General features: G+C 40.3%; 1 protein-coding gene across 6 annotated transcripts; it reads right to left on the bottom strand.

Annotated features, from left to right (window-relative positions):
- Nucleotides 1-124: 124 nt before the first annotated feature.
- Nucleotides 125-24,937, bottom strand: arhgef18a (rho/rac guanine nucleotide exchange factor (GEF) 18a). Of its 6 annotated transcripts, none has more exons than XR_005693999.1 (21): nt 24,675-24,937; nt 14,247-14,381; nt 13,990-14,085; nt 13,491-13,631; nt 12,816-13,066; nt 10,963-11,088; nt 10,224-10,341; nt 9,818-10,069; nt 8,308-8,384; nt 8,003-8,184; nt 6,527-6,582; nt 4,486-4,665; nt 4,156-4,272; nt 3,650-3,759; nt 3,505-3,555; nt 3,351-3,398; nt 2,816-3,274; nt 2,313-2,604; nt 1,989-2,093; nt 800-1,014; nt 125-767 (listed from the first exon to the last, which is right to left on the bottom strand). XR_005693999.1 is itself a non-coding variant. In XM_040017197.1 (20 exons), exons 3-20 carry the CDS (start codon nt 14,063-14,065, stop codon nt 869-871), a joined length of 2,787 nt encoding a protein of 928 aa, XP_039873131.1. In that variant the 5' UTR covers nt 14,066-14,088; nt 14,247-14,381; nt 24,675-24,937; the 3' UTR covers nt 137-868. The 6 variants fall into 6 exon arrangements, 2 of the variants coding, with proteins under 2 accessions (XP_039873131.1, XP_039873122.1); XR_005693998.1 differs by having other exon boundaries at nt 125-746; nt 793-1,014; nt 24,675-24,936; XR_005693995.1 differs by having other exon boundaries at nt 137-746; nt 785-1,014; nt 24,675-24,936.

Genomic DNA, 24,937 nt, shown 5'->3' with positions numbered 1-24,937 from the left:
TCTTTACCCAAGTAAAAAGTGAAGTAATTATAACTTCCACCTGCCTAAAATGATTTTCACATCTAGTTTTATTTTCAGAGGCTCAACCCTCAGCAAAAGTCATTAAACAAACAACAACAAAAAATTTACACAACTATAAAATCAGCCTGCTTTTATTCCACGACATGTCAAATATTTTACATGGAACAAAGAGGAGCGAGAGTGTTTCTACCAGAGAAAATTAGGCACATGAGGTTAAATATTTCACATCCCCAGAACATTATTTTAACAGAGTTGTAAGTGTTGTGGATGCAACCTGCTGAGCCTTTGTTCATGTTCATTTAACGATGCGCTCACACTACTTCCACACACACTTTTAATTTGTACACATGCTCAGCAGGTTAAAAAAAAAAGAAAAAAATTTAAAATCATTGATATCTGATTCACTCAAACAAAAGTAAAATAAAATACTTTACATTTCAGTTTTAAATAGGTAAATCGGTCAGATGTACTGCTCACTCACTCACACACCATCGTTGACTATATAAAAGCAAGAGCTTAAGACACGAGTGCTACATGGCTACAGATCGTACTTTAAAACAAAAATGACTAAAAAAAGAAAAAAAAAACAACAACACCTTTTTTTGGCCATAAAAATACAAAATAAGATCTTTCTCAAATGTACAAACGTGGCCAAACGTCTTCACTCTTTCAACATGCTCTAGCAGGACGGTGTATACATTCATCAAACATCTGCTTTGTTTACAATTATTTCTTTACACACACACACACACACACACACACACACACACACACACACGGTCATCCTGAAGTCTTCTCACAGCTCCGTCTATAATTCCAGACTCGCCCGATGGTCTGAAATTTAGGATTAAAGAAAGATTTCCTTCTCTTTTTTCTGTTTGGCAATGTCCTTGGGGAAAGGAGGTGGAGCTGGTGGAGTAGTGTCGCTGCTCCTCCGCCTGAGGTTCTGAGGCGTCTTCACGTTCTGGACAAATGCTGGAGGACTGAAAGTATCTGAAGGAAGAAAGAAGACAAATCCAGCACTCCAGGGAAATAAAAGCTCAAATTCAGTGGTGTTTATTACTGAAGCGGCAGTTTGTACAGGTGTAGCAGTGCAACCCACTGCAATGACCACATTTCTAATTTTATGTCCCTCCTGTTTATGAGACATGAGAGCAGGATCTCATTATTAGGACCTCAGTCACGTCCGTTCTGTGCCACCAAACTGAAAAGGTACAAACTCTCCACAAGAGGGTGCTGCTCAGTCATTCAGAAACTAAGGATGAACACTACAAATACGATCACGGGCGTTTCCACTCGTTGCTTTTACTCTGGATACATTTCTGTATAAATGCAAGGTGGCCCACATCAAATTGCAGGTAAACTGCTGTCCTGCAGGAACTACATCACTATTTGTGGAGGAAGTTTTGCTTCAGATCTTTGCGCTTTTGGCTGGACTCTGAATACAACTACTTAATGTGATGTGGATGGCTGATTCTTCACAGTTATTCGCATCACAACCAGATTACAGAAGTTACAGGAGTAACTGCCAAACTGAACACACACACACACACACACACACAAAATGAACATGTCTCCTGTCTTATTGCAATTTTACTGCCGTGTTAACACAAGAAAAGTTGCTTGGAAGATGGCAAATGACTGCTAGTGGTCGTAGACCTGGTCTCGGTCTCATTTCAAAGGCAACGAGTTCACAAGTTCAGTGCACACAGTCACAATAATTCTAGTTAAAAAAAATACTGACAAGTGAAATACTGAAGAGTCAAATCTGCTCCCTCCATCCAGTCTTTTAAATCCAAACTTAAAACTTGTTTATACTCTCTGGGATTCGACTCCGATTTGCTCATTGTGTCTCCTGCAGCTTTTCCCAGCCATGACTGCACGTTTAGCACATACTGAGATCCATTTTACTTATTTCTTAGCCAACCAAGTAAAAACATTTTTTTAAAATTTTTCTCCGGTCGTACCTGTATTTATGATCCTTTGAGGACTGGTTTTTCCCTGGAACCTCAGACTTCCTCCTTCTTTCACCGTCACCTGGATGGGCGTGACCTCGCTCAGGTCTATAGAGGCTGGAATTAGAAACACAGAAGTGAGAAATAGTTTCAGTTCACAGCCATGTGGTGTAACGGCTGGATTAAGTGTTGATAAATACTTTTCAGTACTAATATTTGAAAAAGAAAAAGAAAATAAAAATATATAAATAAATATCTATATATATATCTCTATCTATCTCTGGATTTCTTCCTGATATTAAACTTCAGGTTTTAAACGTTAACCTATTTCCTGACCTGCGCTCTGGGCCCTCTTGTGGGTTTTCTTCTTGGAGACTTTGTCCTTCTCCTTGGCCAGTTTTTTGGGGATCTGCTGCTGCACGGGTTCAGGTTTGAGCGCCTGGTTGGTGGTGCTGACCAGGTTGGGGAGCAGACTGGGTTTGGCCGGGTGTATGCAGATGCTCTCCCTGCGCGGTGGAACTTTTGGGGGGATTTCCAGAGAATCGAGCGGTTTTGTGTAGAGTTGTAGCGTTGAGGTCAGAGTGCCTCCGTTCACTGTGCTTCCCCTGAATGACGAGTACATCAAACACTTCGGAGGGAAAAAAAATAAATACGCAATTTAAATTTTCTTTCACATTTGAATTTGCCTTGGTGTAATGTTTCCTCACTAGATCATACTTGGAGATTGTATTTCCTTTTGTTTAGCTCAGTGGACACAAAAAAATGGCCACATGAATACACAATCACACCGTTAATGGTGATAAATGTTGCATTCATCTAATTCCACTCCCATTCCTCACCTGTGTGGGATCGTCGTAGCTTGGCATGAACTTCTTCTTAAATTTATCCAATCGCTCCTTGTCGTGTTCCAGCCGCTCCTTTTCTTTTTCCAGTGATCTTGTGGTCTCCCTCAGTCTCTCCAGGTCCTGCTGGTATTCTTTTTTCAGCACGTCGAGTTCGGTCTTCTCCTCGCTGAGCTTCTCCTCCAACTTCCTGCACTCCTCCTCCTTCTGCTTCAGCTGAGCCTCCTGAACCTCCATCTGGCGCCTGAACCGCTCCTTCTCCTTCTCCCAGTGCTGCTGCTCCTCTCGAAGCTGCGCCTGCTGCTTGCTCAAGCTGTTGAGTTCCTCCCTCTGCTTTTCCAAGCTGCGCTGCTTCTCGTACTCATACAAAGCGTTGCTGAAGGTAGCGGCCCGCTGGTTCTGCGACTGGAAGGCGTGCTGCAGCGCATTCTGGCTGTCCTGTTGAGCAACGATTGCCTGCACGATGGAAAGTTTAATTTAGCCGGCTGATACCAAACAGAGAAACATCCGAATTTAAGATAAGCTGCTTTACTTTTAAGCTATAGAGCATCTGCCCGAGCATTATCACCCTGTCATAAACCTGTAAAGAGAAAAAAAAAGGGGGGGGGCAAAAAAGTAACATTTATTCATGAATAAAACAGAGGAAACGATTGCAGTAACTAAGACGATAGATATGAGATTTTGACCTCAGCCTCGGTTAAATGTAGCAGCGAGGCATCGTGGGGTTCTTCATCAGCCTGGAAGTAAAAAAGAAAAAGCACAAACGGTGTAAATGTTCATGTTTCACCACAGGATGGACGTCAGGTTCTCACATCGTCTCACATCACTCACAGACTGTTCTGGGCCTTCGGAGGAGTGGTGCTGCTGCTGCAGCTGGTCACTAAAGCTGTGGCTCATAGTCGGGGGACTGAAATTTTCAAGGTCATCAGCTTCTTCGCCATCTGAGAAAAACAAATCCTCTCATCATTCATATTCGATGTCACTGCAGGTTTTGGATGTCTTTGTTTTTAGCAGATCATGAGTAGTGGTTGTGGTACGTTTGAAAGAAGCGTATTGCCGATCTTTGGATGTGAGACCAGTTGTGTCATGCTCACATCAGCTCTAATCGGTACAATCAAAAACTATGTAGCAGGGAGCTGACAGATTAAAGATGGCACCACACACTTCCACCGATACCTCCATCAGGTAACTGAGAAAATTACAAGGCAGCTTTCCATTCACTGATGTCACCACAAGTTAAACATGTCACAGTTTTGATTCTGCATTAGCTGTGTTACTTTAGTATACATGTGTCCTATAAGAGCCACACACAAAGCAGGACAGCACATCGGTCTTACATTTCAAAGTGCTAGCTGCAGATTGACTATCTGCCACTCCTCCCCCTGCGTTACTCTCATCCACGGGAGCGTTTGTGTTGCTCGTCTTCAAGGCAAGCAGGTTCTGCAGGATTTCCACTGACAAAAGAAAAAGAAACAATTCTTTAATCTCTTCCTTAAAAGATAAGATCACTGCTGACTCATGATTCAACAGTGTGAGACGTGAATTTCACTTTTCCTTCAGCATAAGTCTTCTACCTTAAAAACGCGGCTGTTTTCCAGCAACACCACACAAAACAACCGGAAACTACAACAAAACTGAGTCCACCTCCATCTCAGTCGCTCCCTCACCTTCGTCGATGGCTGTGTTCAACAGCATCTCCCGCTGCTGGAGGTCGTTGGCGCTTCCTACGAGATGCAGTCCATCACAGGGGGTTTCCTGCCCAGTCACAAGTTTATAGAGAGCAGCAAAGAGCTGCTGCTTCTCTGTCAGACTTTCCTTTATGCGGTCGTCCCTCTCCTTAAGATGAGCTGAAGAGCAGCAGAACACAACAAAAGCACTTTTTTTGCGCCATGAAAATAAATAAATAAATCAGTGGAAACCTTTTATTCAGAGAAAAATAGACTTAGCACCAGTGATGGGAATAACGGCGTTACTAGTAACGACGTTACTTTTTTCAGTAACGAGTAATCTAACTAATTACTATTCCTATCATTACAACGCCGTTACAGTTACTAACAAGAAAACGCGGTCCGTTACTATTTTTCAACAAACAGACGGTTGAAGCTGTGTTCAGCTTACGGCATCTTATATCAGTTGCACGGAAGTAGCTGCCTACGTAAGTAATCTGGACGCTACAGCTTTAAGCAGCTGCGCGCGCTCCCACGGACGGTAATCACGATCGTTGTCTAGCACAACACCTGGAGCTAAGGAGGCAAAACAACCGCATGAGTGCTGCTGTTTGACTGAGGAAGAATAAAGTAGTCGTGGTAAGACAATCACATGACCACTTAAAGACAAAGCAACAAGGTGATAGATACCAGTTTTTAAATTGTGTTGATAGGCCACGTAAAACCAGAGTCATGATAAACAATATATACGCGGCGTTTTTTCCTCAATAGTTTCGTCACGCTAGCAAGCACTCTCTGCTTATGACAAAAAAAAAATAAAAAATAAAAAAATTTTAAAAAAAAACACAGGGGAAGTTTTAGGAGTGAGAGAGAGAGAGCAGAAAAAGAGAGAGCGAGTTTTGAGATGTGAGAGATTTGTGACGTTTAGCGTGTTTGGGGTGTGTAGTTAATGTGTTGTCTTGTGTAGTTAGTGTGTAGTGTTGTGGATAGTTTTGTGTTGTGTGTCAGAACAATGAGGCGACTGCTGTCTCCAGGTAGAAACAGGAGTGATACACCTGCTGCTGTCAGACCTGCAGGTATCAGGCTGTGATGTTCTCCTTCATAGTGGACAGAAATTATTTTTTTGGAGTGGCACAAATAATTTTGTGTGTGTGTGTGTGTGTGTGTGTGTGTGTGTGTGTCTTATTGAATGCAGAACAGCTGATTGTTCTGTAAATAGTTTGAAATGGTTATTTAAAAAAATCGAGGTAAAAGGTAAATGGATGCAAATAACTTTGTTTGCAAAACTTTAACTTTAAAATTGACAATTTATATTTGCATTTAAAGTTATGAAATATGATTCATTAAACATGTTTGTGGTTGTTACAGTAAAAAAAAAAAAAAAAAAAAACTTTTTCTACTCTGATTTTATGTTTTTTGTCTGATTTTAGATCAATTGTGTTAATACAGTATGTCAAAATGAAAACATAACTGTAAATTCAGACACGTGAGGTTGTGCTGAAAACAATGATACCAAACACGGCAAAGTAAATAGTTTTTAAAGGTGAAATGTAGAGGAAACATCAAAAGTAGTTAAAAATGGCCAATTATACCCAGAGGGTCAAACGTTTTTTTTTTTTTTTTTTTTTTAAAGTAACACAATAGTTACTTTTCAAGTAATTAATTACTTTTAGAATATTGTAACTCAGTTACTAACTCAGTTACTTTTTTGAAGAAGTAACTTGCCCAACACTGCTTAGCACACAGTGACTCTCGCTTTGTACACCTAACATTATAACAAGAGGAGAAAGGAAGAAGGTCGTTTTCCACACTCTTTGATCTTCCGGCTGGTGGGTGAGCACAAACCCAAAATCAGTTAAAAACTGGCAAATCTCCAAAACAATTTCCAAAAATGCAATTTTTAAATCCTTTAAATCCCTTTCCTTTATGAAGATGTATGCAGTAAAATCAGGTCAAGTTTCCCTCAAATTAATTACTGCAAAAATGTCACACCGGAGGATTTGCCGAGCACAAAAGTGGCCGATGTTCTCGGCCGTCTTACCTTGAAACCTTTGCAGAGTAGTGATCATTTCATTGTACTGCACCTCTTGCTGATGACTGAAAAACACAGACAACCTACTCAGTATCCACTTTTATGTATCATTTTTAATTAGAATTTATACATTTTTATTTGTACAGGGACGAGAATATGACGTGAAACGTGCCACTTTAACACATGCACAAGTGTCAATAAGAAATAATCTGTAAAATAAATATAAACACTAAGAAATAAATGGGTATGATCTCACAAAGACAACAAAAGCTGGCTGTTGGCTGCTTTAATGCTTTAGCGTTCAAGTCTTTAGTAAAGAGACACCACACTTTGATCAGGGAGATGTTAACCAATGGCCAGATTTAAAAACAATTTAAATAATTGACTTGTTTTTAATTTAATAGGAAGGCTTTCACTCACCATGATTTAAGAAAAGGAATTTGTTTTATTTAGAAATAAAATGCATCAAATAAAATCCATCTGTACCTTATCCTGGTCAGGGTCAGTCTAAACAGAGATCAACTTCTCCCTGGAGAAACTGGAGGTTTCTTCCTGTTAGGGTTTCTTTTCTTCCCACAGCCGCCAAGAGCCATCTCAAAGGGGATTGTGTGATTGTTGGGGTGTTCTGTGTATTACTGTAGGGTATTTACGCTATAAAGCGACTTGAGGTGACAGTTGTAATTTGGAGCTATATATAAATAAAAGTGAATTAAACTGAATCACTGTCTCCAGCAATGATTCCATCCTGATCTCCTGGAAGGACCCGCCCAAAACATCTCCCTTAGGAGGCAATTTAATCAGTGATGTTACCAAATTCTGAATTCTGAATGAAATGTAACATTTATACTGACTAACTTGCTAACTGGAAGGAAGCCAGAAAGGATCGATGGGTGGAGCGAAGGGTGAATCCCCAAGGACACATGGTCCAATGCTTTTATTTTTCAGGGCTGTGTCCACTTAATACTATACTATACAACTTTATAGCACTTATTAATAAAAAGCATAGCATTATTAAGGCACTGCAAATTATTTAATCCCAACACTAATCATTAGCCAATGAGCTTCCCCTGGATAAGCTTCCTGTGTGACTCCAATAACCAAAGTAGAATTGATCTTTAATTGAACACATTGATACTGAGCCTGCAACAATTTTTCTAAATCTTCATTCTAATATTTAGAGGTGACTCGAGCAAAACTCAGCCCCAGAGACTAAATTTTGGTTACACATTTACACATGGTGACATATGTTGAATGCGAATTTATATATAAAATTTATAATAAATGATTTTGCTGTACGTTTGATGATGCAAACTTTAGTTCAGACTGGTCCACCCATCAAGGAGGACCTGGGGTACATAGAGAACTATTGATACTACACTATGGTCATTTTAGTGAGATGACCTCATACCAAAGACTGCACTGGCTTCCTTTTTCCAGAAACTACGTACATCGTTTGAACGTTTTTCCTAGAAGCACTCGGCTTACCGTTCCAACGCTTCTCGTATGATGGCCACCCACGTGATGCGCTCCTCTCGAGAGCCCATGTGGATCTCATACATCTCCGGCAAGCCGACGGTGCGTGCACAAATGAGGAAAATAGCCTTCTCCTCCATGGCCACTTCTCTGACTATCAGTCTTTCAAGGGAGATGACTGGAGGTTTGTTATCCTGCACGAGGCGCAATCATAAACACCGATCTTATTATTAAATGCAGTGAAACCTTTTATGTATAAATGATACAGTAAATGGTGTGTAAACGGTGTCAGCCGTTAACGTTTGAGGAGAACTCACAACAGCAGCAAATACGAACTTCTGGTCTTTCTCTTGTAAGAGGAGCAGCACATCTGACAGCAGCACAGCATGGACGTCTGCAGGGGGAGATTAAAGCTGCTCAGCATCAAAACAACACAAGCACTTAATGCTGTGACTCAACAGGACTGCTCATCATCGCTTAATGACAAAAAAGTAGTTTTGCAGGTTGTCGGATTGTTTCGGATTTTGACAAAAGCCGCACTGAGAAGTCAAAGTGGTAATCCACTGAGCACTCAATCCTCAAAGTTTCATTAAAATCACACCAGAGTACACACACGCTCACCTCAGTTTACCATCTGACCTCTGCTGATCGCTTCACAGTCACCACTGCATTTTGAAAACAAGGCGGGTCCAAGTTATGTGTAAAGCATAAGTATAAATATGGACACATGAGTGGAAATCTGTGGGAATCTTCATGTGCGTCACACTTGGCTGAGACGTGTGACATGCTCTTTGTATTATTACAAATTCTTCCCCCGTCTGAATTTAACTCTGTGGCAATATCTCAAAGGCAACAGCCGCACAAAGCGAATACGACACTAATGGATGTTGCTGTCAGCACGAGGAAGTAAACCTGTTTCACAAAGCAGGACACACTCTGAACTGTAAGCAGCAGGCTTTAAAGTCTCTATTATGCTCAGAGCAGCTTTGCATGACTCACAGTTCAAAACAATCCTCTTATATTGAGCATTTATGTTCGTTTTTTTTGGTTTGTTTTATTTTGCTGCTCTCAGTGCCTCAAGGCCTTGTAAAAACCTACACAGGTTCCGTCTTAAGCACGTTGAGTTTACATATAATTAAATGTGCTTAAGACGGAACACAGATAAAACAGCCATTACTAGATCAAAGTGTTTGATTGTGACACCTTTTGTCTGTTTGAGTTTAAGTTTGATCTTTGATATATTACATGCGTGTGTGTTTTATTTAACATATGCTCCTGCGTTTTAATTTTGCTCGTGTGCTTCTGTGCATTTGGTTTTGTTCATTCATTTAAATACCACCAACTTGCTGAGGACTGCAGTTGAAAATGAATCTGTGTGGCTAAATCTTATTTATATAAACATAAACACGAATATCATGCTGAACCAAGAGAAGCAGAAAGAATAAAAATGAGGAAAAAAAGTCAAAAGCTCAGGTTTCAGGCTTGTTTAACATGAGACCTGCTGGTTTGTGATCTCATATTACAAGCTCAGCAGCTCGGCTCGAAGATCAAAATGTCTTAATAAACTATCGTCTCTCTGCACAGTCTACAAAATATAAAACAGAAATTTATAACATATAACAACGTATAACTAAGAAAAATAAAAATGAAGAATTTATCGCAACAAATCAACATTGAAAACCAACATTTTCATTGAGGACTTTTATCCTTTTCAGGTCGGGACTCAGGAAAACTGACCGGACCGTCAGTCACTGTTTACTTTGGATATTTGGTAAAACGCAGACATACACAGACGCAAGGCCACAGTCATTAGAGCTCGTCACACACCTTTCTGTTTACCAGATGACTTCCAGGTGACCGCGCCTTCATGCACCAGCTTCCTGTTGCCCTGAATCAGATCCTCCCTGCGGATGACCTCGCCTCCGTTCAGCCGCCCCACAGATTTTGGATCCAGGCGATAACCGATCTCTCTCACACGAGCGGCTTTCTCATAGTCTTTGACCTGAGCGTTCACCTGGGCGATGGTGTTTTTGATGCACTCCAAGGCTTCGCTGAGAGACCTGTGGTCGTCTGTGTCGGCTGTAAGGAGCGAGAAATAAACGATCCAACCACATTTATTTCTTTTTAAAACCCTGCAGCCAGCAAGGTGAGCAGATTTCACTAATTTCAGCTTGTAGACATGTTGCTTAGTTAAACACTGAAAGTCTCTTTAAGGTGGCTGTTGAGATTTTACCGTCGATGTTTTGTAGGAGTCGCTCCACCAGCACGGGATACTTTGTGATGCGCTGAGTCACCAACAGTAAGCAGTCGGAGATTCCCAACCTCCGCACCAGAGGCAGCTGACCTATTTTCTTATTTATAAAAAAATAAAATAAAAACAAAGAAGTTTCATACATTTTAGAAACTTGATCAAATGTGTTACTGTATTTGCTTGTTCAAGAGATTACATTAGAGTACCAGATGTGTGACTGCCCTGTATGATTCGTTTAAAGAGAAAGTCTCAAACACTGTTTGACAGTAGACAGCAAGACAGAGAAAGTGATACACACAACATGTTGAAGAATAAGAAAAAACATGCCGCTTTGTGTGGTTACAAAGAAATACACTGGTCAAAAACGCTGAAAATACATCAGATGTCAATGAGAAAAATAAATAAATAAATAAATAATCGTACTGGATATCTATATCTATGCCGCATCGTTTGATAGGAATGAAAATGATCAACCTGCAGAGGGGCTGAATTCAAAGACAGCCTGAAAAAGCAAAGTTCCATTGCAGTACCTGAAAACTCGTACTTAGTAATTTGTATTTGTATTAAAGAACGCAGCTGACACAATGGTTCCTGTGACCTGATACTGTAAACACTTGATCTAAATTTAAGGATAAACAAAGGGGACCTGCTCTTGTTCTTCAGCTAAAACTTGAAGGAAATCATTTCGACTTGATGCGAACAGCGAGTGTGGATTTCTTACTCTGTCGAGGGCCTGCAGCCGCTTGTTGTTCTGGATCAGATCTTTGTAGATGCGGTCGGCTTCTAAGTGATGGCTGCAAAACATCCCGTAACAAGCCACCATCTGATCTCCTATTGAACCTGAAAACTGAAATAATTCAGGGGGGGGGGGGGAGAGGAAGGGATATGAAGGCGTTAATACTAACAATGATGTGCTGAATTCACGCAACAACATTTTCCTGGTGTGTGGATGCTGGAAATAAAAGATTTTTTTTAAAAGAAGGACATTGATATATGCTGATGTGCTGACTTGCGTTAAGATTTCACAGATCTGTGAGTTTACCTAGAAAACAACAACAGGTGTAGGCGTTTTAATAAACATGGACCCTCTGTGTTAGCATCGAGTTACACTGGAAAATGTTTTCCATACACTGTGTCAGAAGCAGAGGTTAGAGAACGAAGACTAACATTTCTACTTGTGTGAAAAATGAATATGAAACAGAAAAATTCAGATCCGAGCTTTCCTTCTTGCTTCCCAGTTGACCAATGACTGTAAAAATCATCAGAGGTGTCTGGATTTGCCCAACAACAAATTCAGCTCACAGAGGGATGCACGTAGACGGGCTCTACAGGTTAAGGCCAGTGAGCTCAAGGTCAGTGAGCTCCCAGCCTGGCTCCAGGGACAGCAGATCTACCTGCTCTCACCTCCGGCTCACCTTTGGGTATTGACCTAAAGAATAAGACTGAGTAATACGAGCAGCAGAACTGAGCTTCCTCTAAATGACACCTCATTTAAAGACAGGGTGAAGAGCTCTGTCATTTGGGAGAAGAGCAGCTAGTCCTCCACACTGATGACAGCCAGTTGAGGTCAGACATATAAGAAGATTACCTATCCCACATGAGCATTTTTGACCCACTCCCAAACTACTTTGAGGGCCTATAACAGTGTGGCACTGTGTGGATTCTGATTTCTCACTCAGGAAATGTGTTGATAAATGGGGAGCATGAAAAAAAAAGTGTGTGTGGGAACATGACGTCAGTGGCATTGCATCGTTCCTGCATGTATTTACTGCTCTTTGTTCGTGGGTCTGTGCCTTCAGTTTTGTCTTGAGTCACTGAAAAACTGCCCTGTTGGGTTGAGGTCAGACTCATTTGACTCATTTGCGCATTGAAGAATATCTTATTTCTTTGCCTTAAGAAAATATTGGGTGAACATCCATTCAGTTTTGCATAATCGGGCTAAATCTGGGCAGAGTGAAGAGCCCTGCGCGCTTCACAATTCATCCTGCTGCTTCTGTCATCTGTCAAAAAAAAAAAAAAAATCTATTTCAGAACTGTGCACGCTCTCGTTAAAGTAAAAGTCTAATCTGGCCTTCCTGTTCTTGTGGTTTTTACCTTGTTATAATCCCTTTATACCTCCATTCATGAAGCCTTCTCTTGTTTGTAGACCTTGATAATCACTCCTACTGTGACTATCAAGGTCTGTCTGTGGTCTGTGGTTGTTAGGGCCTTTTTCAGTAGCTGAGCTGGTCAGTGCATTCCTTTTTCAAGAATGAACCAGACTGTTGGTTTAGCCACTCCTCACATTTTTGCTCTCTGACAGGCTTATTTTTGGAATTGGAATTTCAATCAGGAAAAGTCTGATCCTTACAGGATGTTGAACAACCTGTTTATTCTCCAATTTCAGGACCTTTTTCCCCTTTTGGACCTCTAACAAACGGCTTCCAGATTCCTGAAAGTATTTGGTGGAAGCTGACCTTACGCATCACTTTGCGTTGTGTTGTGTTACCATAAAAACTTTTAAAGCATTTTACCCTCAGGATGAGTAAATAATGAACATGTAAGCAGATACGGCGCACTGCTTTCCCAGCTTACCTGAGAGATGAGGACATCTGTTATCTGTGATATTTGGTAGTTAATCGGGTTTCCTTCCTCCTGACTCTGGTTTCGGCACATTTTGAGGCATTTGAGGAAGTACTGGTGGACTCTGAGTAGGGATTCGATGCCCAGGAAGAGCCTCTTCAGCCGACCCTCTTCTATCAGCTGGGACTGCCTCAGCTCGTGCATGAAGACCCCGAGAAGGATTTTTAAGGTGTGCACGAGGTGCACCTCGGTCTTGATCAATTCTAGGAAGTACATGAAGAGAAAGTCTCTTGATAAAATATTCTTCTTTCTCAGCACCAACCACTGTGACTCTAAATGTTTCCCCAATGCAGCGTAAAAGACAGGGTCAGCAGGTCAAAGCAGCGTTCAAAGGCAGACAAGAGAATTACTAATGTCATCGTACTTATTGTCACAGCAGAAGTGTGTCTCAGCAAAAGGTCCTATGAGGTAAAGAGAGAATCCACCACCGCTGTTGTAATCATAATTATAGGCATTAGAAAGAGCTCTCAATTCAATGGGTGACTGACATGAGAAGATTCTGACACGCTGACAAACACAGGAATTTATGCGCGGATATATTTTGACAGGTTATAGAAAAATACCCATAAAGAGCAAAACAGCATTCAACATTTAGGCCTCAACTTGATTCAGTATAGCTCAGCGTACCATAGATGATGTCTTGTCTTTTTATTTCGTCTTTGCTCAGGTTCTTTAGGTAGTTCTGGTCCACAGTCAGACTCCAGGAGTCTGCCTCCAAATTCTGGGCATCGGCTTCAAGCTCGAGTTGCAGCAGGGTATAATGGGAGTCTGGATGACACACACACACACACACACGTTACATGAAACAAGGCTTGTGCTTTGTGGTCATATGAGTGCATGTCAGTGATTCACTGCTGGTTACACAGGTTTTTTTGAATCTGCTTTTAATAACTTTTCTTTATATAGCAACAGATTTAGGTCTTTTCCTTATTTATATACAACTGCATACAAAAATATTAAAAGTGAGTAAAACTAAGCAGCACTGGACTGTGTTAAATATATTTATGGACAAGAACAACAAAGACTATAAAAGATATTTTCACCCAGGAAGTTTCCACCATTATTTTCCGACTGTGACAGAAGTGAGGAGCTGTGAGCAGCTCCAGGTCGTGCTTGACCGACTGACCTTCGAGGTTGATGGGATCAGTCAAGTCCTCACTGGAGAGCTTCAACCGATCTCTCCAGCTATCGGTCTCCTCCATCTGTGCTAATTTGTCAATCTCTGAGTGAAAAGAAAGAAAACCCCCCCACAAAGGAACAACGTCACAAAGAATAACAGAAACATCACACAACTTGGAATGTGTGGTTAGGTTTGAGTTTCTTCACTAGAAAACAGCCTATTTATTGTATCAGGAGTAAAACTAAACCTGGGGACGTACACACCTGGGGCTTGTGTTGCTGTAAGAAGAGAGGGGTTGATTTTGGCGTTTTTGGGTGGGGTGGGGGGCAGTCATGCGTGGACCGAGGAAGTTGGCTGAAAGGCCATTGTGGGCTGGGGGAGAAATACTCTCCCCAGGGCTGTGTGAGAGAGCAAAAAACAATCTGTGAGAAACATGAGCAGAAAGATGAGGACTTTTAACAGACTAAAGTGTCAGGTGGTTAAAACACTGAATCTCTAGCAAATTTGCTGCATCACAAATGTCAAAGGAGCTTGCAAAGAAAAGCGTCTGGACTTCTTTAAGTTACTTGAAGACGTTTCACCTCTCATCCGAGAAGCTTCTTCAGTTCTGAGGTCAAATGGTGGAGAGTCCCAGATATAAACCTAGTGGGAGTATCCCCCCACAGAGGGACAAAAGGACCCCCTGATGATCCTCTAATCACCTGAGCCAAGGTGTGAAACTGGGTGTGGGTCCCAATCAGCCAGAGTTTCGGGTGCGTTCATTGTGAAACCTGGCCCCACCTTATCATGCGAATTCCTGAGATCAGATGGCCCAGGATGTGAGTGGGCGTTAAGGCGTCTTTCGATGTAGTGGCAATTTTCGGCCAGTAATTTCACGTAACAACAGCAATTAAACCTCAAGCAACCGTCCAATCAACCGGTCTCCAGGTCTGTGTGACTGGAGATTAAAGCAAACTACTAGAATATCAATTTAGACAGAAACTTTATGTAGAATCAGGGCAACATGATACCGCTGAAGGTCACAACGTGATTGCTTATTGCCATCTGTGAAGCCACAACTTAAACTCAAACACAAGTTTATCATTTTAGGGGAAATAAAGTAAAATATAACTTTATTATTCGGCTCTGAAATCTCTCTGTCCTCAGACAGTTACACAAAAAGACTTCCTACCAAAGAAAAAGAACAATATTGGCAGACAAGTGGTTACAAAACTGATCTAGTCTTGTGTAGAGGGAACTGGTTTAGCAAACTGTGACAACACAGCTCAAGTCAGACCAGCTTTCAGGCTAACTAAAAGAAGAAAAAATTATGCAAGACAAGTGGAGCTGCACAAGTGATGTCATTTATTCAATTAACACAGGTACAGCAGCTGCTTGCACAAACACAGATCAACATTTCCTTTTATTCTTTGAAGGGTCATTTCGCTCAGCATTTTCCTCCTGACTCAGAGATCTGCATCTCTGCAGGGAGATGACTACGGACACATCCTTTTACACTCAGCTTTTCCTCGTCCCTCAAATGACTTTTTATCATATTCTTTTCTGTGACCCTGAGTGACTCATCTGCTTCTAACACTTCTGCCTCGCTTGTTTTCCAACTTAAGCGCGTCACCGTTTCCCTGAGACAAGGGTCGGGGGAAGGGGGGGCAACAGAGAAAAGACACTTAAATTAGTGCACAGAAACAAAAGGAGGAAAAAAAGAATATGGGGGCCTGCTGGCTGGCAGTGTGCGCATGCTAATGGGTGCTTAAGTGTCAGCAATAACAATCTACTGGTCTTTGCACACACCTACATGTGTTTAATCAGCAGCAGCAAAGCCTGCTGGAGGTCTGACAAAAGAATGAACAACGCAATGAAGAAAATGATGATGGGAGTAAACATCGAAAACAGTCACAATTTTAGCAGCAAAGATCTGTATTTTACTGGTTTCCCACCACACCCAAGCTCCAAGTTTCATCATTTCACCCCACAGTTTAAGGAGGAAAGGCAGTAGCTGTTCAAAGCCAGACACACCTAAAGCACACAAACACACACACACACACACACACACACACACGTTACTATGACACAACTCATAAACACACACAGCTCTCGCCTGCAAACTTATGTCTTTTTTTTTTTTGGTAAAACAAGAAGAAATCTAAACTTATACTTGCAGCACACTCTTCAAAGAAGCAGTTTCAGAGCCTCAACATTATTCTTTTGGCTGCCATCATGTTATTTATTTGTAGAACCAGAAGTGATCTTTAGGATACAGAGCTACAGCATGAGCCAAGCAAGTTAGAGACAGTCAAAGTAAATAGGTAGGTACACCGCCTTTAACTTCTAACATTTTATATATCAGGACATAAGTGTGTTTAACAAAAATAATCTGGAAATACAATCTAGGATGAACTACAAAATGGGGCATATTGCACTTAATTCACAAAAAGTCAAAACACAGAAGCATTGTGTGAAAAACTCAGTAACCCCTTACTGCTTCCACAGAAATTAAGAGTGTGAAACGTAGGTCTGCTAATAAAAAGCAACTCATTGATAATAAGCAGGTGTTAGCACCTCTAAAAAGATGTTTTTGCTAGCAATCTTAAAGAACCAATTGCTGCTGCCCATCAATCTGGGAAAGGCTATAAGGACATTTCCAAACAATCGAACTGCATCTTTCTGCAGTGCAAAAGATTATTCACATGTAATAATGTGAATAATAATAATAATCTTAAGGTCAGACAGTGCAATGCTCAGAGAAACCGCAAAAAAACCCCAAGAGCTCTCTCTCAGACTCTGGAAGTCTCAGTTAGCATGTTAAATGTTAAGGTTCATAAAAGTTCATGACAGAGTAATTGGAAAAAAAAGACTGAATACACTTGGCTTGTTTGTCAGGTATGCCAAGAGAGTGAGTGCACAACTGCATCTGAACAGATGTCCTTTGGACAGCAGAGATGTTTGGCTGTAAAAAAAAAAAAAAAAAAAAACAAACCCAAACACAGCACATCAGTAGAGAGCTGAGGATTTGGGCACCTTGCAGTCACTGAGTGCACCATGATGTATACCAAAGTATTTTAGCGTCAAAGAGTGAGGACATCTGCCCAACAGCTAAAGCCTGACTGAAAGTGGGTCATGAATGACTGACAGAGTCACTCACACTGATTCTTATGTTTTATTTTCAGAATCCAGAGCTCAACCCTATTGAAATGCTGTGGTGGGACTTTAAGAGAGCTGTGCATAAACGAATGTCTGCAAACCTCAATGAACTGAAGCAACATTATAAAGAGGAGTGGGCCAAAATTCCTCTGCAGTGATGTGAGAGGCTGATACCATTACTTCAGGTTACTGCTGCTGAAGGTGGCTCTACCAGCAACTGAATCACACCCTGCATCTGCATATTTGTTTATTTTTTGATTAATAAATTGGATGTACATAAGATGTAATCAGTTGTTGTTCATCTGAAGTTGTATTTACTCAATTTACTCAAAAGACCAGATAAGGGCGAGATATCTTTTATGATGTCCACATAAATCAAAACGGTTACAAAACAAACAAAAGTGAGAATACAAAGACAGCATCATGCCTTACTGTATCATGTTACAGCACTTTCTTTAAAAACCAGCTTTTAAGCTGCATGGCATATGGTTATCTATGTAGTGGCTGTATCATTCAACAGCTCGTTGAAGGCAGAAGCCACACCTCAAATGATTCACCCACATGGGGCGGAGAGGGAGCAGAGCAGCGTGAAATACAGGTCGTTCTCTGCAAGGAAATAAAAACAAAAAACAAGACTGGCAAGTCTGCCGAGTATTCTGCAGAGGACAGAGACGGGAAAATACTGGTGAATGACGTGTTTGAAGAGTAGCTTTACAGCAGCATAGCAACAGGAGGACTTCTCCTGGCAAGACAGCCCCAGCAAGGCCACCCACAGCTCAGAGCCTGAAAAGGCCACAAATCCAGTGATCTATTTGCTCTTGGCCCTCATAAAACCCAAACAATGTACATTTCACACATAACTACAGTAGAAAATATGATCAGAGAGAGAAATACTGCAGTGCTTGCTCTCTCGTGCAGCCTTGACACACAGTTTACTTATTGACTAGAAACAGGGTGTTTTTAACTCCACTGCAGTGTGCTGTAATCGCATGCCAATGTGTTTCTGTCAGTATGAAGAGGTGAATCCGACCTTTACCGAGTCCTCAATGTGAGGCTGGAGCAAGAGCATGCGTCTGCATCGTGGAGTTAGAGTCCTGGATAACCCAGAGCACGGCTAAACCTTTAAATGTTACACCAACCTCAAGGCCTTCAGCTCCATTTGTGGTCTGAATTTATAAGATTACAGACGTTTACTGTATTTTCTCACCATTTCAAGCTGCCATTGGTTCACCTGAATTCATTAAAGTGTGTGAGACTAATTAATAAACCTTAGAAACCTTAAAGTATATTATGTGCAATTTTTAATACTTGAATATACTGTAAAACAATTTAAAAAACATTAGACCGATTATGCTGCTTTAACGCCTTTCCAACACTCATCTGCAGCTCCCTTAAATGTCAACAAAAGGCCCTTTTAGCCGCTCCATTATTTTCTATAACAGATGGATTACTATAATTGATTGAATAGACTTTACTCCGGGTGCCCTTCCTTCACTAAATCTCGAGCCTGTAGTGGGACCTGTAGTACAAATGACTGGTGGGCAATACAGCCGCTAATCATCCCATCATATTTCAAGAAAGTCTGTGATAAAGATAAGATTGACGATATAGAAACAAAAATACTCAACATTATCAGTGCTCACAGCATTTATAAGTGTAAGTAAATGAAAGGCCTTTTCTATTCTTCAATGAGCTACTGTCATTGATGACTCACCTAATACCTAATTTTAGGTGTGAACCTACTGAAATAGCAGCAACATTACAATGCAACAGTAGGTCAATTCAATTTGACCTTCAATTCATGTGCGGAGGAAACCAGGCAGTGCTCGTCACCTGGCCTATGCCATCTCTACAGTGAAGCATGGTGGTGGCAGCATCATGTTGGGGGGGATGTTTTTCAAAAGAAAGATTAATGTAGCAACGTACAGAGACATCCTTAACGAAAACCTGTTCATCTTCCAACAGTATATAAAACAGTCTCCGCAACTCTGAAAGTCTATGTGGCCAACAGCAGACAACATTATGCCCATATCGTGGCCTAAACCAATCATGAAGGTGCTGCTTAGAGTAGCTGAACACGCCGCTGAAGCATCGCAGCACTGACTCCGTGCTGCTGCTGTTCGATCGATTTGTGTGTCATGTGCATCTCTGCATAGATGCGCAGAAAGGGGAAATAACGTAGAGAATTCCCAAGATAATCCAATAGTGTACGGCGACACCTGCACATTCCGCCAATGTGCTAATGTTCCGCCAAAAAAAATCCTAGGTTGGTACGACCAGCCGCAACTCTGAATGTCTCTGTGTGGTCAACAACAGACACACATTATGCCCATATCTTGGTCTAAGCCAATCAGAGATAATCAAGGGCAGAACCTCTCAGATGCCCATGCCCAAGGTAAGATGTTCAGATACTGAGATGTTCAGTTCGAAGCCTTTGAAGCACTTTTAATTTTGACTTTCTTTTTATTTTATATATCTTGAGATATTTTGAGTTTAAATTTCAGCTCAGTGAAACACTTTAAGCACAAGAACTTTTTCAGTACCGTATTTTTCGGATTATAAGGCGCACTTAAAATCCTTTCATTTCCTCAAAAGTGTACCTTATTGTTGGAGCATTACGGCTAGCGGACCTAAGAAAAAAAGTTAGGCGCACCAGTAAGGAGTGGCTTCAGGACCACTCTAAATACCCCCGGGTCGCCCAGCCAGAGCCCAAACTTGACCCAGACTGAACATCTCTGGAGAGATCTGAAAATGGACCTTTAGAGGTTCTGCCAAAAAGAATGGGAGAAACTTCACAAAAAAAACTTGTAGCATCCCACTCAAAAAGACTTGATGCTGTAATTCAATAAAATATTGAGCAAAGGTCCATTTAATTTATTCCATTTTGGAATACGGCTGTAAACATGACAAAATGTGCTGCTTGATGTCACACAATAAGATTGAAAAAATATTCGCTTCCTTGGATTATTATTTTATTTTATCTTTTAAACCAGCTGCTTAAAGCCCTGCTTTTCCAACATGTAAGCGCATCATCCACTGTTTGCACTTCCTGTCATTATGAAGTGCAGCTAGCTGAATGCAGCTTGTAATGCTCAGCAGATTCATTTGTTTACATTTAGGCCACACATCACCAGCTGATAGTATCGCCTCCTTTGTAGCCTCGGTGTACGGTGTGTTTTTGCCAAACAAGTTTGTTGTTTCCAGTATTCATCAGGAGTGGATTTCTTACATACTTTGCAAAGTTCTGTGCTTTATCGGAAATTGCTAGTAGCTCCCTTTTTAGATACTAAAACGTCATCGCAGGGCAACACACAACTCTTGCTATCAGACACGCCTGAGCTTTTTTCCATTGTTGTGCAATACTGTAAATTTAGGCAGTTATCTGATACAATGGCTAGTACTGCCTATACCAATACTTATACTTTTATCTTATAAAGTCAGCTTATGTAGGCGAGAGCAGTGTGTCATGATTTATGAGATGAATCATCAGTTTGCAAATTTTGAAAACATTTTTATGACAACTAAATCAGTTTTTTACTTTCCACAATTTGAGGTATATATTTTCATTAAATAATAATAATAATAATAATATGTTAACACAATTCAGTGGACTACATACTAAAGGTAGAGGATAGAAACAAAGTATTGATCTTATCGTGCCGATATTAATTTGATAATATCAATATTTGGCTCTATCCACCTACCTACAGTGCATACTGGGATATATAAACACATGATGATGTGAGCTTTATATCACATAAAGATGTATTAATGATACGGTACAAAGCCCTTAAAAAGCACGTTAATATACCCAGGATATTTTTTCTTCTGATTCAACCATGAAAAGTGCTTTACAAACCCAAACATGGCCGCTAACAGCTGCATTTTTCAGTTTGAGTGCAGCTAGCCAAACAATACACAGTCAAAGTGGACAGTATATCTTTGGTTATTAACAAAACTCATTGTTGCAGCCAGGTGCAGATCAAAAATGGTCTTATTGTCCTTATTTTCCTCTGAGTTACCGATTCTGTCATTAGTTAGCCAACATAAACTAAGTCTATTAGTCACAACCAACCACATGACGTAGTTCAATATTGACAGAAATGGCGATAAACATGTTTTTAAAACTTAAACTTGAAGTATTTATTTCTTAAATCCAGCTTCACAGACAGTGTTACATCTACGTCAGTCTTCAAGAGCAGGGCTCCATGATCTAAATTTGCCTTTATATGATTAATGTTTCATGTCTTCTTTAAAACCTAAATAAATAATAATCACATCCTGTACAGACATCCATCCAGTTGTCAAGTGATGACGTATGAACCCTGCTTCCAGGTCCAAACTACTCTGTTTTTATTAAGGCTGTTGTGTTTTTAACATATTTTAATGCTTTGTATCTTGTTCTACTTAATCTGAACAAGCCCCTTAAAAAGTCAGTAATTACTGTCTGCCTCTCTGGGCTTTTATTACCACTAATTATCTGCAGCACGTAACTACAGCCCAGTCCTTCAAATTCTCAAATCTTCACTTTTAAAACCAGCAAAAATTGTCTTCAGCTCTAAGCTTTATGTACACGAAAACTTTGAAAGATTAACCTTTCAGTGAACTTAAACTTGCAGGGTAAATTTGTTACTTCTATCATTTAATCCAATTTCAAGTGCTTCAATTTTACTCAGATAATAAAGTTAATATGCCACTTCTGTAATTTTCCTGCTACACCTGAACTCTTTCAGATCTTAATATGATTTTATTTTGCTCTTTTGTGTTAGGTAATAATTTAGCATTCTGCCCTCATCTAAATATGGCCACTTCTGGCTTCAAAAACCCCAAAATGGTAGCCAATAAAACGCTAGACCTGAGGCTGCGAATACCAAAACAAATGGTGTAATGACGTTGCAATGGCTACTTCCATCTTTCGTATACAGTCTATACTTCCAACTAGAGCTGTTAAGCTTTGTTAAGCAGATTTAGATTTTTCCTTTTCTGATTATGTTTGGTTTGTCTAAAATTCTTAGTTCAAACTTACATCTAAAGTTTTAATGGTTTCAGACCTGCATAAACACGTCTATCAGAAATATTTTTCAGAGGCATTATTTAAAAACCACACATACATTGTTTTTATTTTTACTGTTACAACGTATATGCTTACATATACAACTAGCTTCTTAATGCTCTGTATTTTTTTGTTTTCTTTTTTTTATCAGCCAAGGTTTAAAAACTTTTATGACTAGCCTACATTTCAGCGGACACCAAGATTTATCAGCAATTGTAATTTAGCTGACACTTGAGGTTAGGGCTGGGCCATATTATACCGTTCACGGTAATACCGGTATAATGTTAGGCAACGATAGGAAAATGAATTATCGCGATAGAATATGAGTAAAATGCGCATACGCAGTGCCTTTGTTTTCATACGCACATGGCCGATTGTTGAGTGAAACAGATGAACCAGAATTGGTTTGTAAAAATGGTGCAACTTCAGTGATGTGGAACTGGTTTGGTGTTTGTCCGTCAGATACACGACAAAGCACATTTTTTTGCAGAACATGCAAGCGGCAGTCGTTATTGTCGTATTTGTCGGACTAAGATGCTCCTAAATCTGGGTCCTAAACTCTGTATACTTCAGGTCAAACGAACACTGCAGCATCACTGAGAGTTAAAAACTGTCTCAATTCTTTCATCTTTAATAAAACGATCAGCATTGCTGCTTAACCAGCTGAAACTATGAAGTTTAACTTCCAGGCATCCATGAAAACAAAATTTATTACATTTAACGGAGTTAGAAGTTAGCAGGAAGCTAGCGGAAGTTACCTCGCTAGTTTCGCTAGTTACCTAAGCATGATGTAGCATGTTCTGACTGAGATTTCTGGAAAAATTCAAATGTACAGCTCTGCTATCACTTCCAACATAAATGAAGACAGGAAACTAAACAGCAGTGACGTTTGTAGGGTTACTGAAGTTGGGCTAGCTGGTATATAATGATGTGCTACGTGATCGCTAGCGACACAGCTATGTTAGCATAATATAAACAGTGAAGCTGGAGGAGGAACACTAACACTTTTCCACTTATAAAAGTTAACGTTAAAGTTCCTGATAGTTAGAGACAAATGCAATCGCATGGCAGGGTGCTGTAAACGGACCAAACTTCAGTCAGGAGAACAACTGAGATAATCCATCCACAATACAAGGTTAGTCATTAATATACTGCAGCAACATGGGAATAGAGCAGAATTCATTCATTAATGAATCAATGGTACAGAAGTGGAGGAAGCAAGAAGAATGAGTTTAATAAAGTTTGATTTATCTGACTGCTTTGTTTCGCTTAATGTGCCTTATAATCCTGTGCACCTTATGGTCCGAAAAATACGTACTGCACACTGCAGTTTAATGTTGCAAAGCACCTCTTTTTAACTTCAGTGGATATTATACATGGTTATGCTCAGGATATGTCAGCCCATTTCTACTGGAAATGCCTTTTGGTTAAACTTTCAGCAAGGAATTTGCATTTGCACTGTTACATTTTTATAAAGCTTTAATGTACATAAAAAACAGCTTCTTGTTTAAGTGAAAATAAATGGAAGGTTGTCTTTTTGCGCTAGTAATGTTGTGGAGTTGTATTTTGTCTCGCATCAATTATATCGTCGGTTATATCGTTATCGCAAATTTTCAAATATATATCGTGATAAATATTTTTGGCCATATCGCCCTGCTCTACTTGAGGTTTTTCAGTTGTATATGATTAAATTTATGGATTTCAGTCATTTCAGATACATTTCTTATTAAAATTTACTTATTTTTATTTTATGTTATTTTGGTCAACACGTCCTAATTTTAATATATGTGCAGCTGGCAGAGCTCTACGTATCACTCCGCCAAAGGAAAAACGTTCCATTCCTGTGCGTTTTATTGGTTCGACGTTGTATATGAATATCACTCCGCGTATGGAATAACCGTATTTTTGTACGTTTTTAACGGTTATGGATTAATGTCACTGCGTAGCTAGTGACTTGACACCCCAAAAGGAAAGTTCAGAGAATACTCTTAATTTCATAGGATAGTTAAACATGATAATTAGAAACTCTCGAACTAAACTCTGACTACATTCTAATGTGAATGTGAGGAATGACAAGGTAACTTTAATTCAGTGCGTATGTTATTGAAGAACCTGTCATAGTGAATCTGCTTTCACCGAAAGGAACAAATAGGTGTAAAGCCAGGAGAGTCGAGAGAGAAGGGAGCGCCAACAGGTGACTGAACACGTGTCCCAGCCTTGTTTATAAAGTTTATGACTCCTGTTTTTCCCACTACTTGGCATACGGAGCTGAAGTTATGCTAATTTAGCGACCAAATTCAAGACATTCAAGTCGAGTCAGTTTTCCTGCTCACGTCTTCTTAAAACTTTCCGCGTTCGCGACGCAGCGTTGCGTTTTACGGGGTTAGTAAACTAAGTTAGCTTGCTAACGCAATCCCTTCATGCTTGTTAACTACTTCTATCCACTTGATGCTCATATGCTAAACAATAATAGTTAACTCCGAGGACGGTTTCATCTTACCTGCTATTGAAATGAAGCCGAAAGAACGAGAAGACAGGTTTTCTGTTATTTCCAGGTAAAGGTAAGCGAGATCAATCTTATCTGTCAGCAGCGCCCGCTAAAAACAACAAACAGAGAGGATGTCTCCGAAGGAACAAGTGCACAAATGAGAAGGAAAAAATGGAGCTGATGAGGGAGGGAGGGAGGGAGTGTTTTAAAACAAATCCCAGCCTCCTTTGTGTAAACCCTCCTTCCTCCTCTAAGCATTGTGGGAATGTGCTGCT

The sequence above is a fragment of the Simochromis diagramma genome, unplaced genomic scaffold (genome assembly GCF_900408965.1).
Source record: "Simochromis diagramma unplaced genomic scaffold, fSimDia1.1 OVJJ01000205.1, whole genome shotgun sequence".
Taxonomy (NCBI): Eukaryota; Metazoa; Chordata; class Actinopteri; order Cichliformes; family Cichlidae; genus Simochromis; species Simochromis diagramma.
The sequence above is the reverse complement of the archived record's forward strand: the minus strand, read 5'-3'. Positions and strand labels throughout refer to the sequence as shown.

Excerpts from the sequence above, each read along its gene's own strand:
- arhgef18a (XM_040017197.1), bottom strand. The coding sequence starts at position 14,065 with ATGGAGGAGACCGATAGCTGGAGAGATCGGTTGAAGCTCTCCAGTGAG. Across the intron at positions 4,666-6,526 it reads TACTCTGCAAAGGTTTCAAG|CTCATCTTAAGGAGAGGGAC; the intron begins GTAAGACGGCCG and ends GCTGCTCTTCAG. Across the intron at positions 2,605-2,815 it reads GCTACGACGATCCCACACAG|TGTTTGATGTACTCGTCATT; the intron begins GTGAGGAATGGG and ends TTCCCTCCGAAG.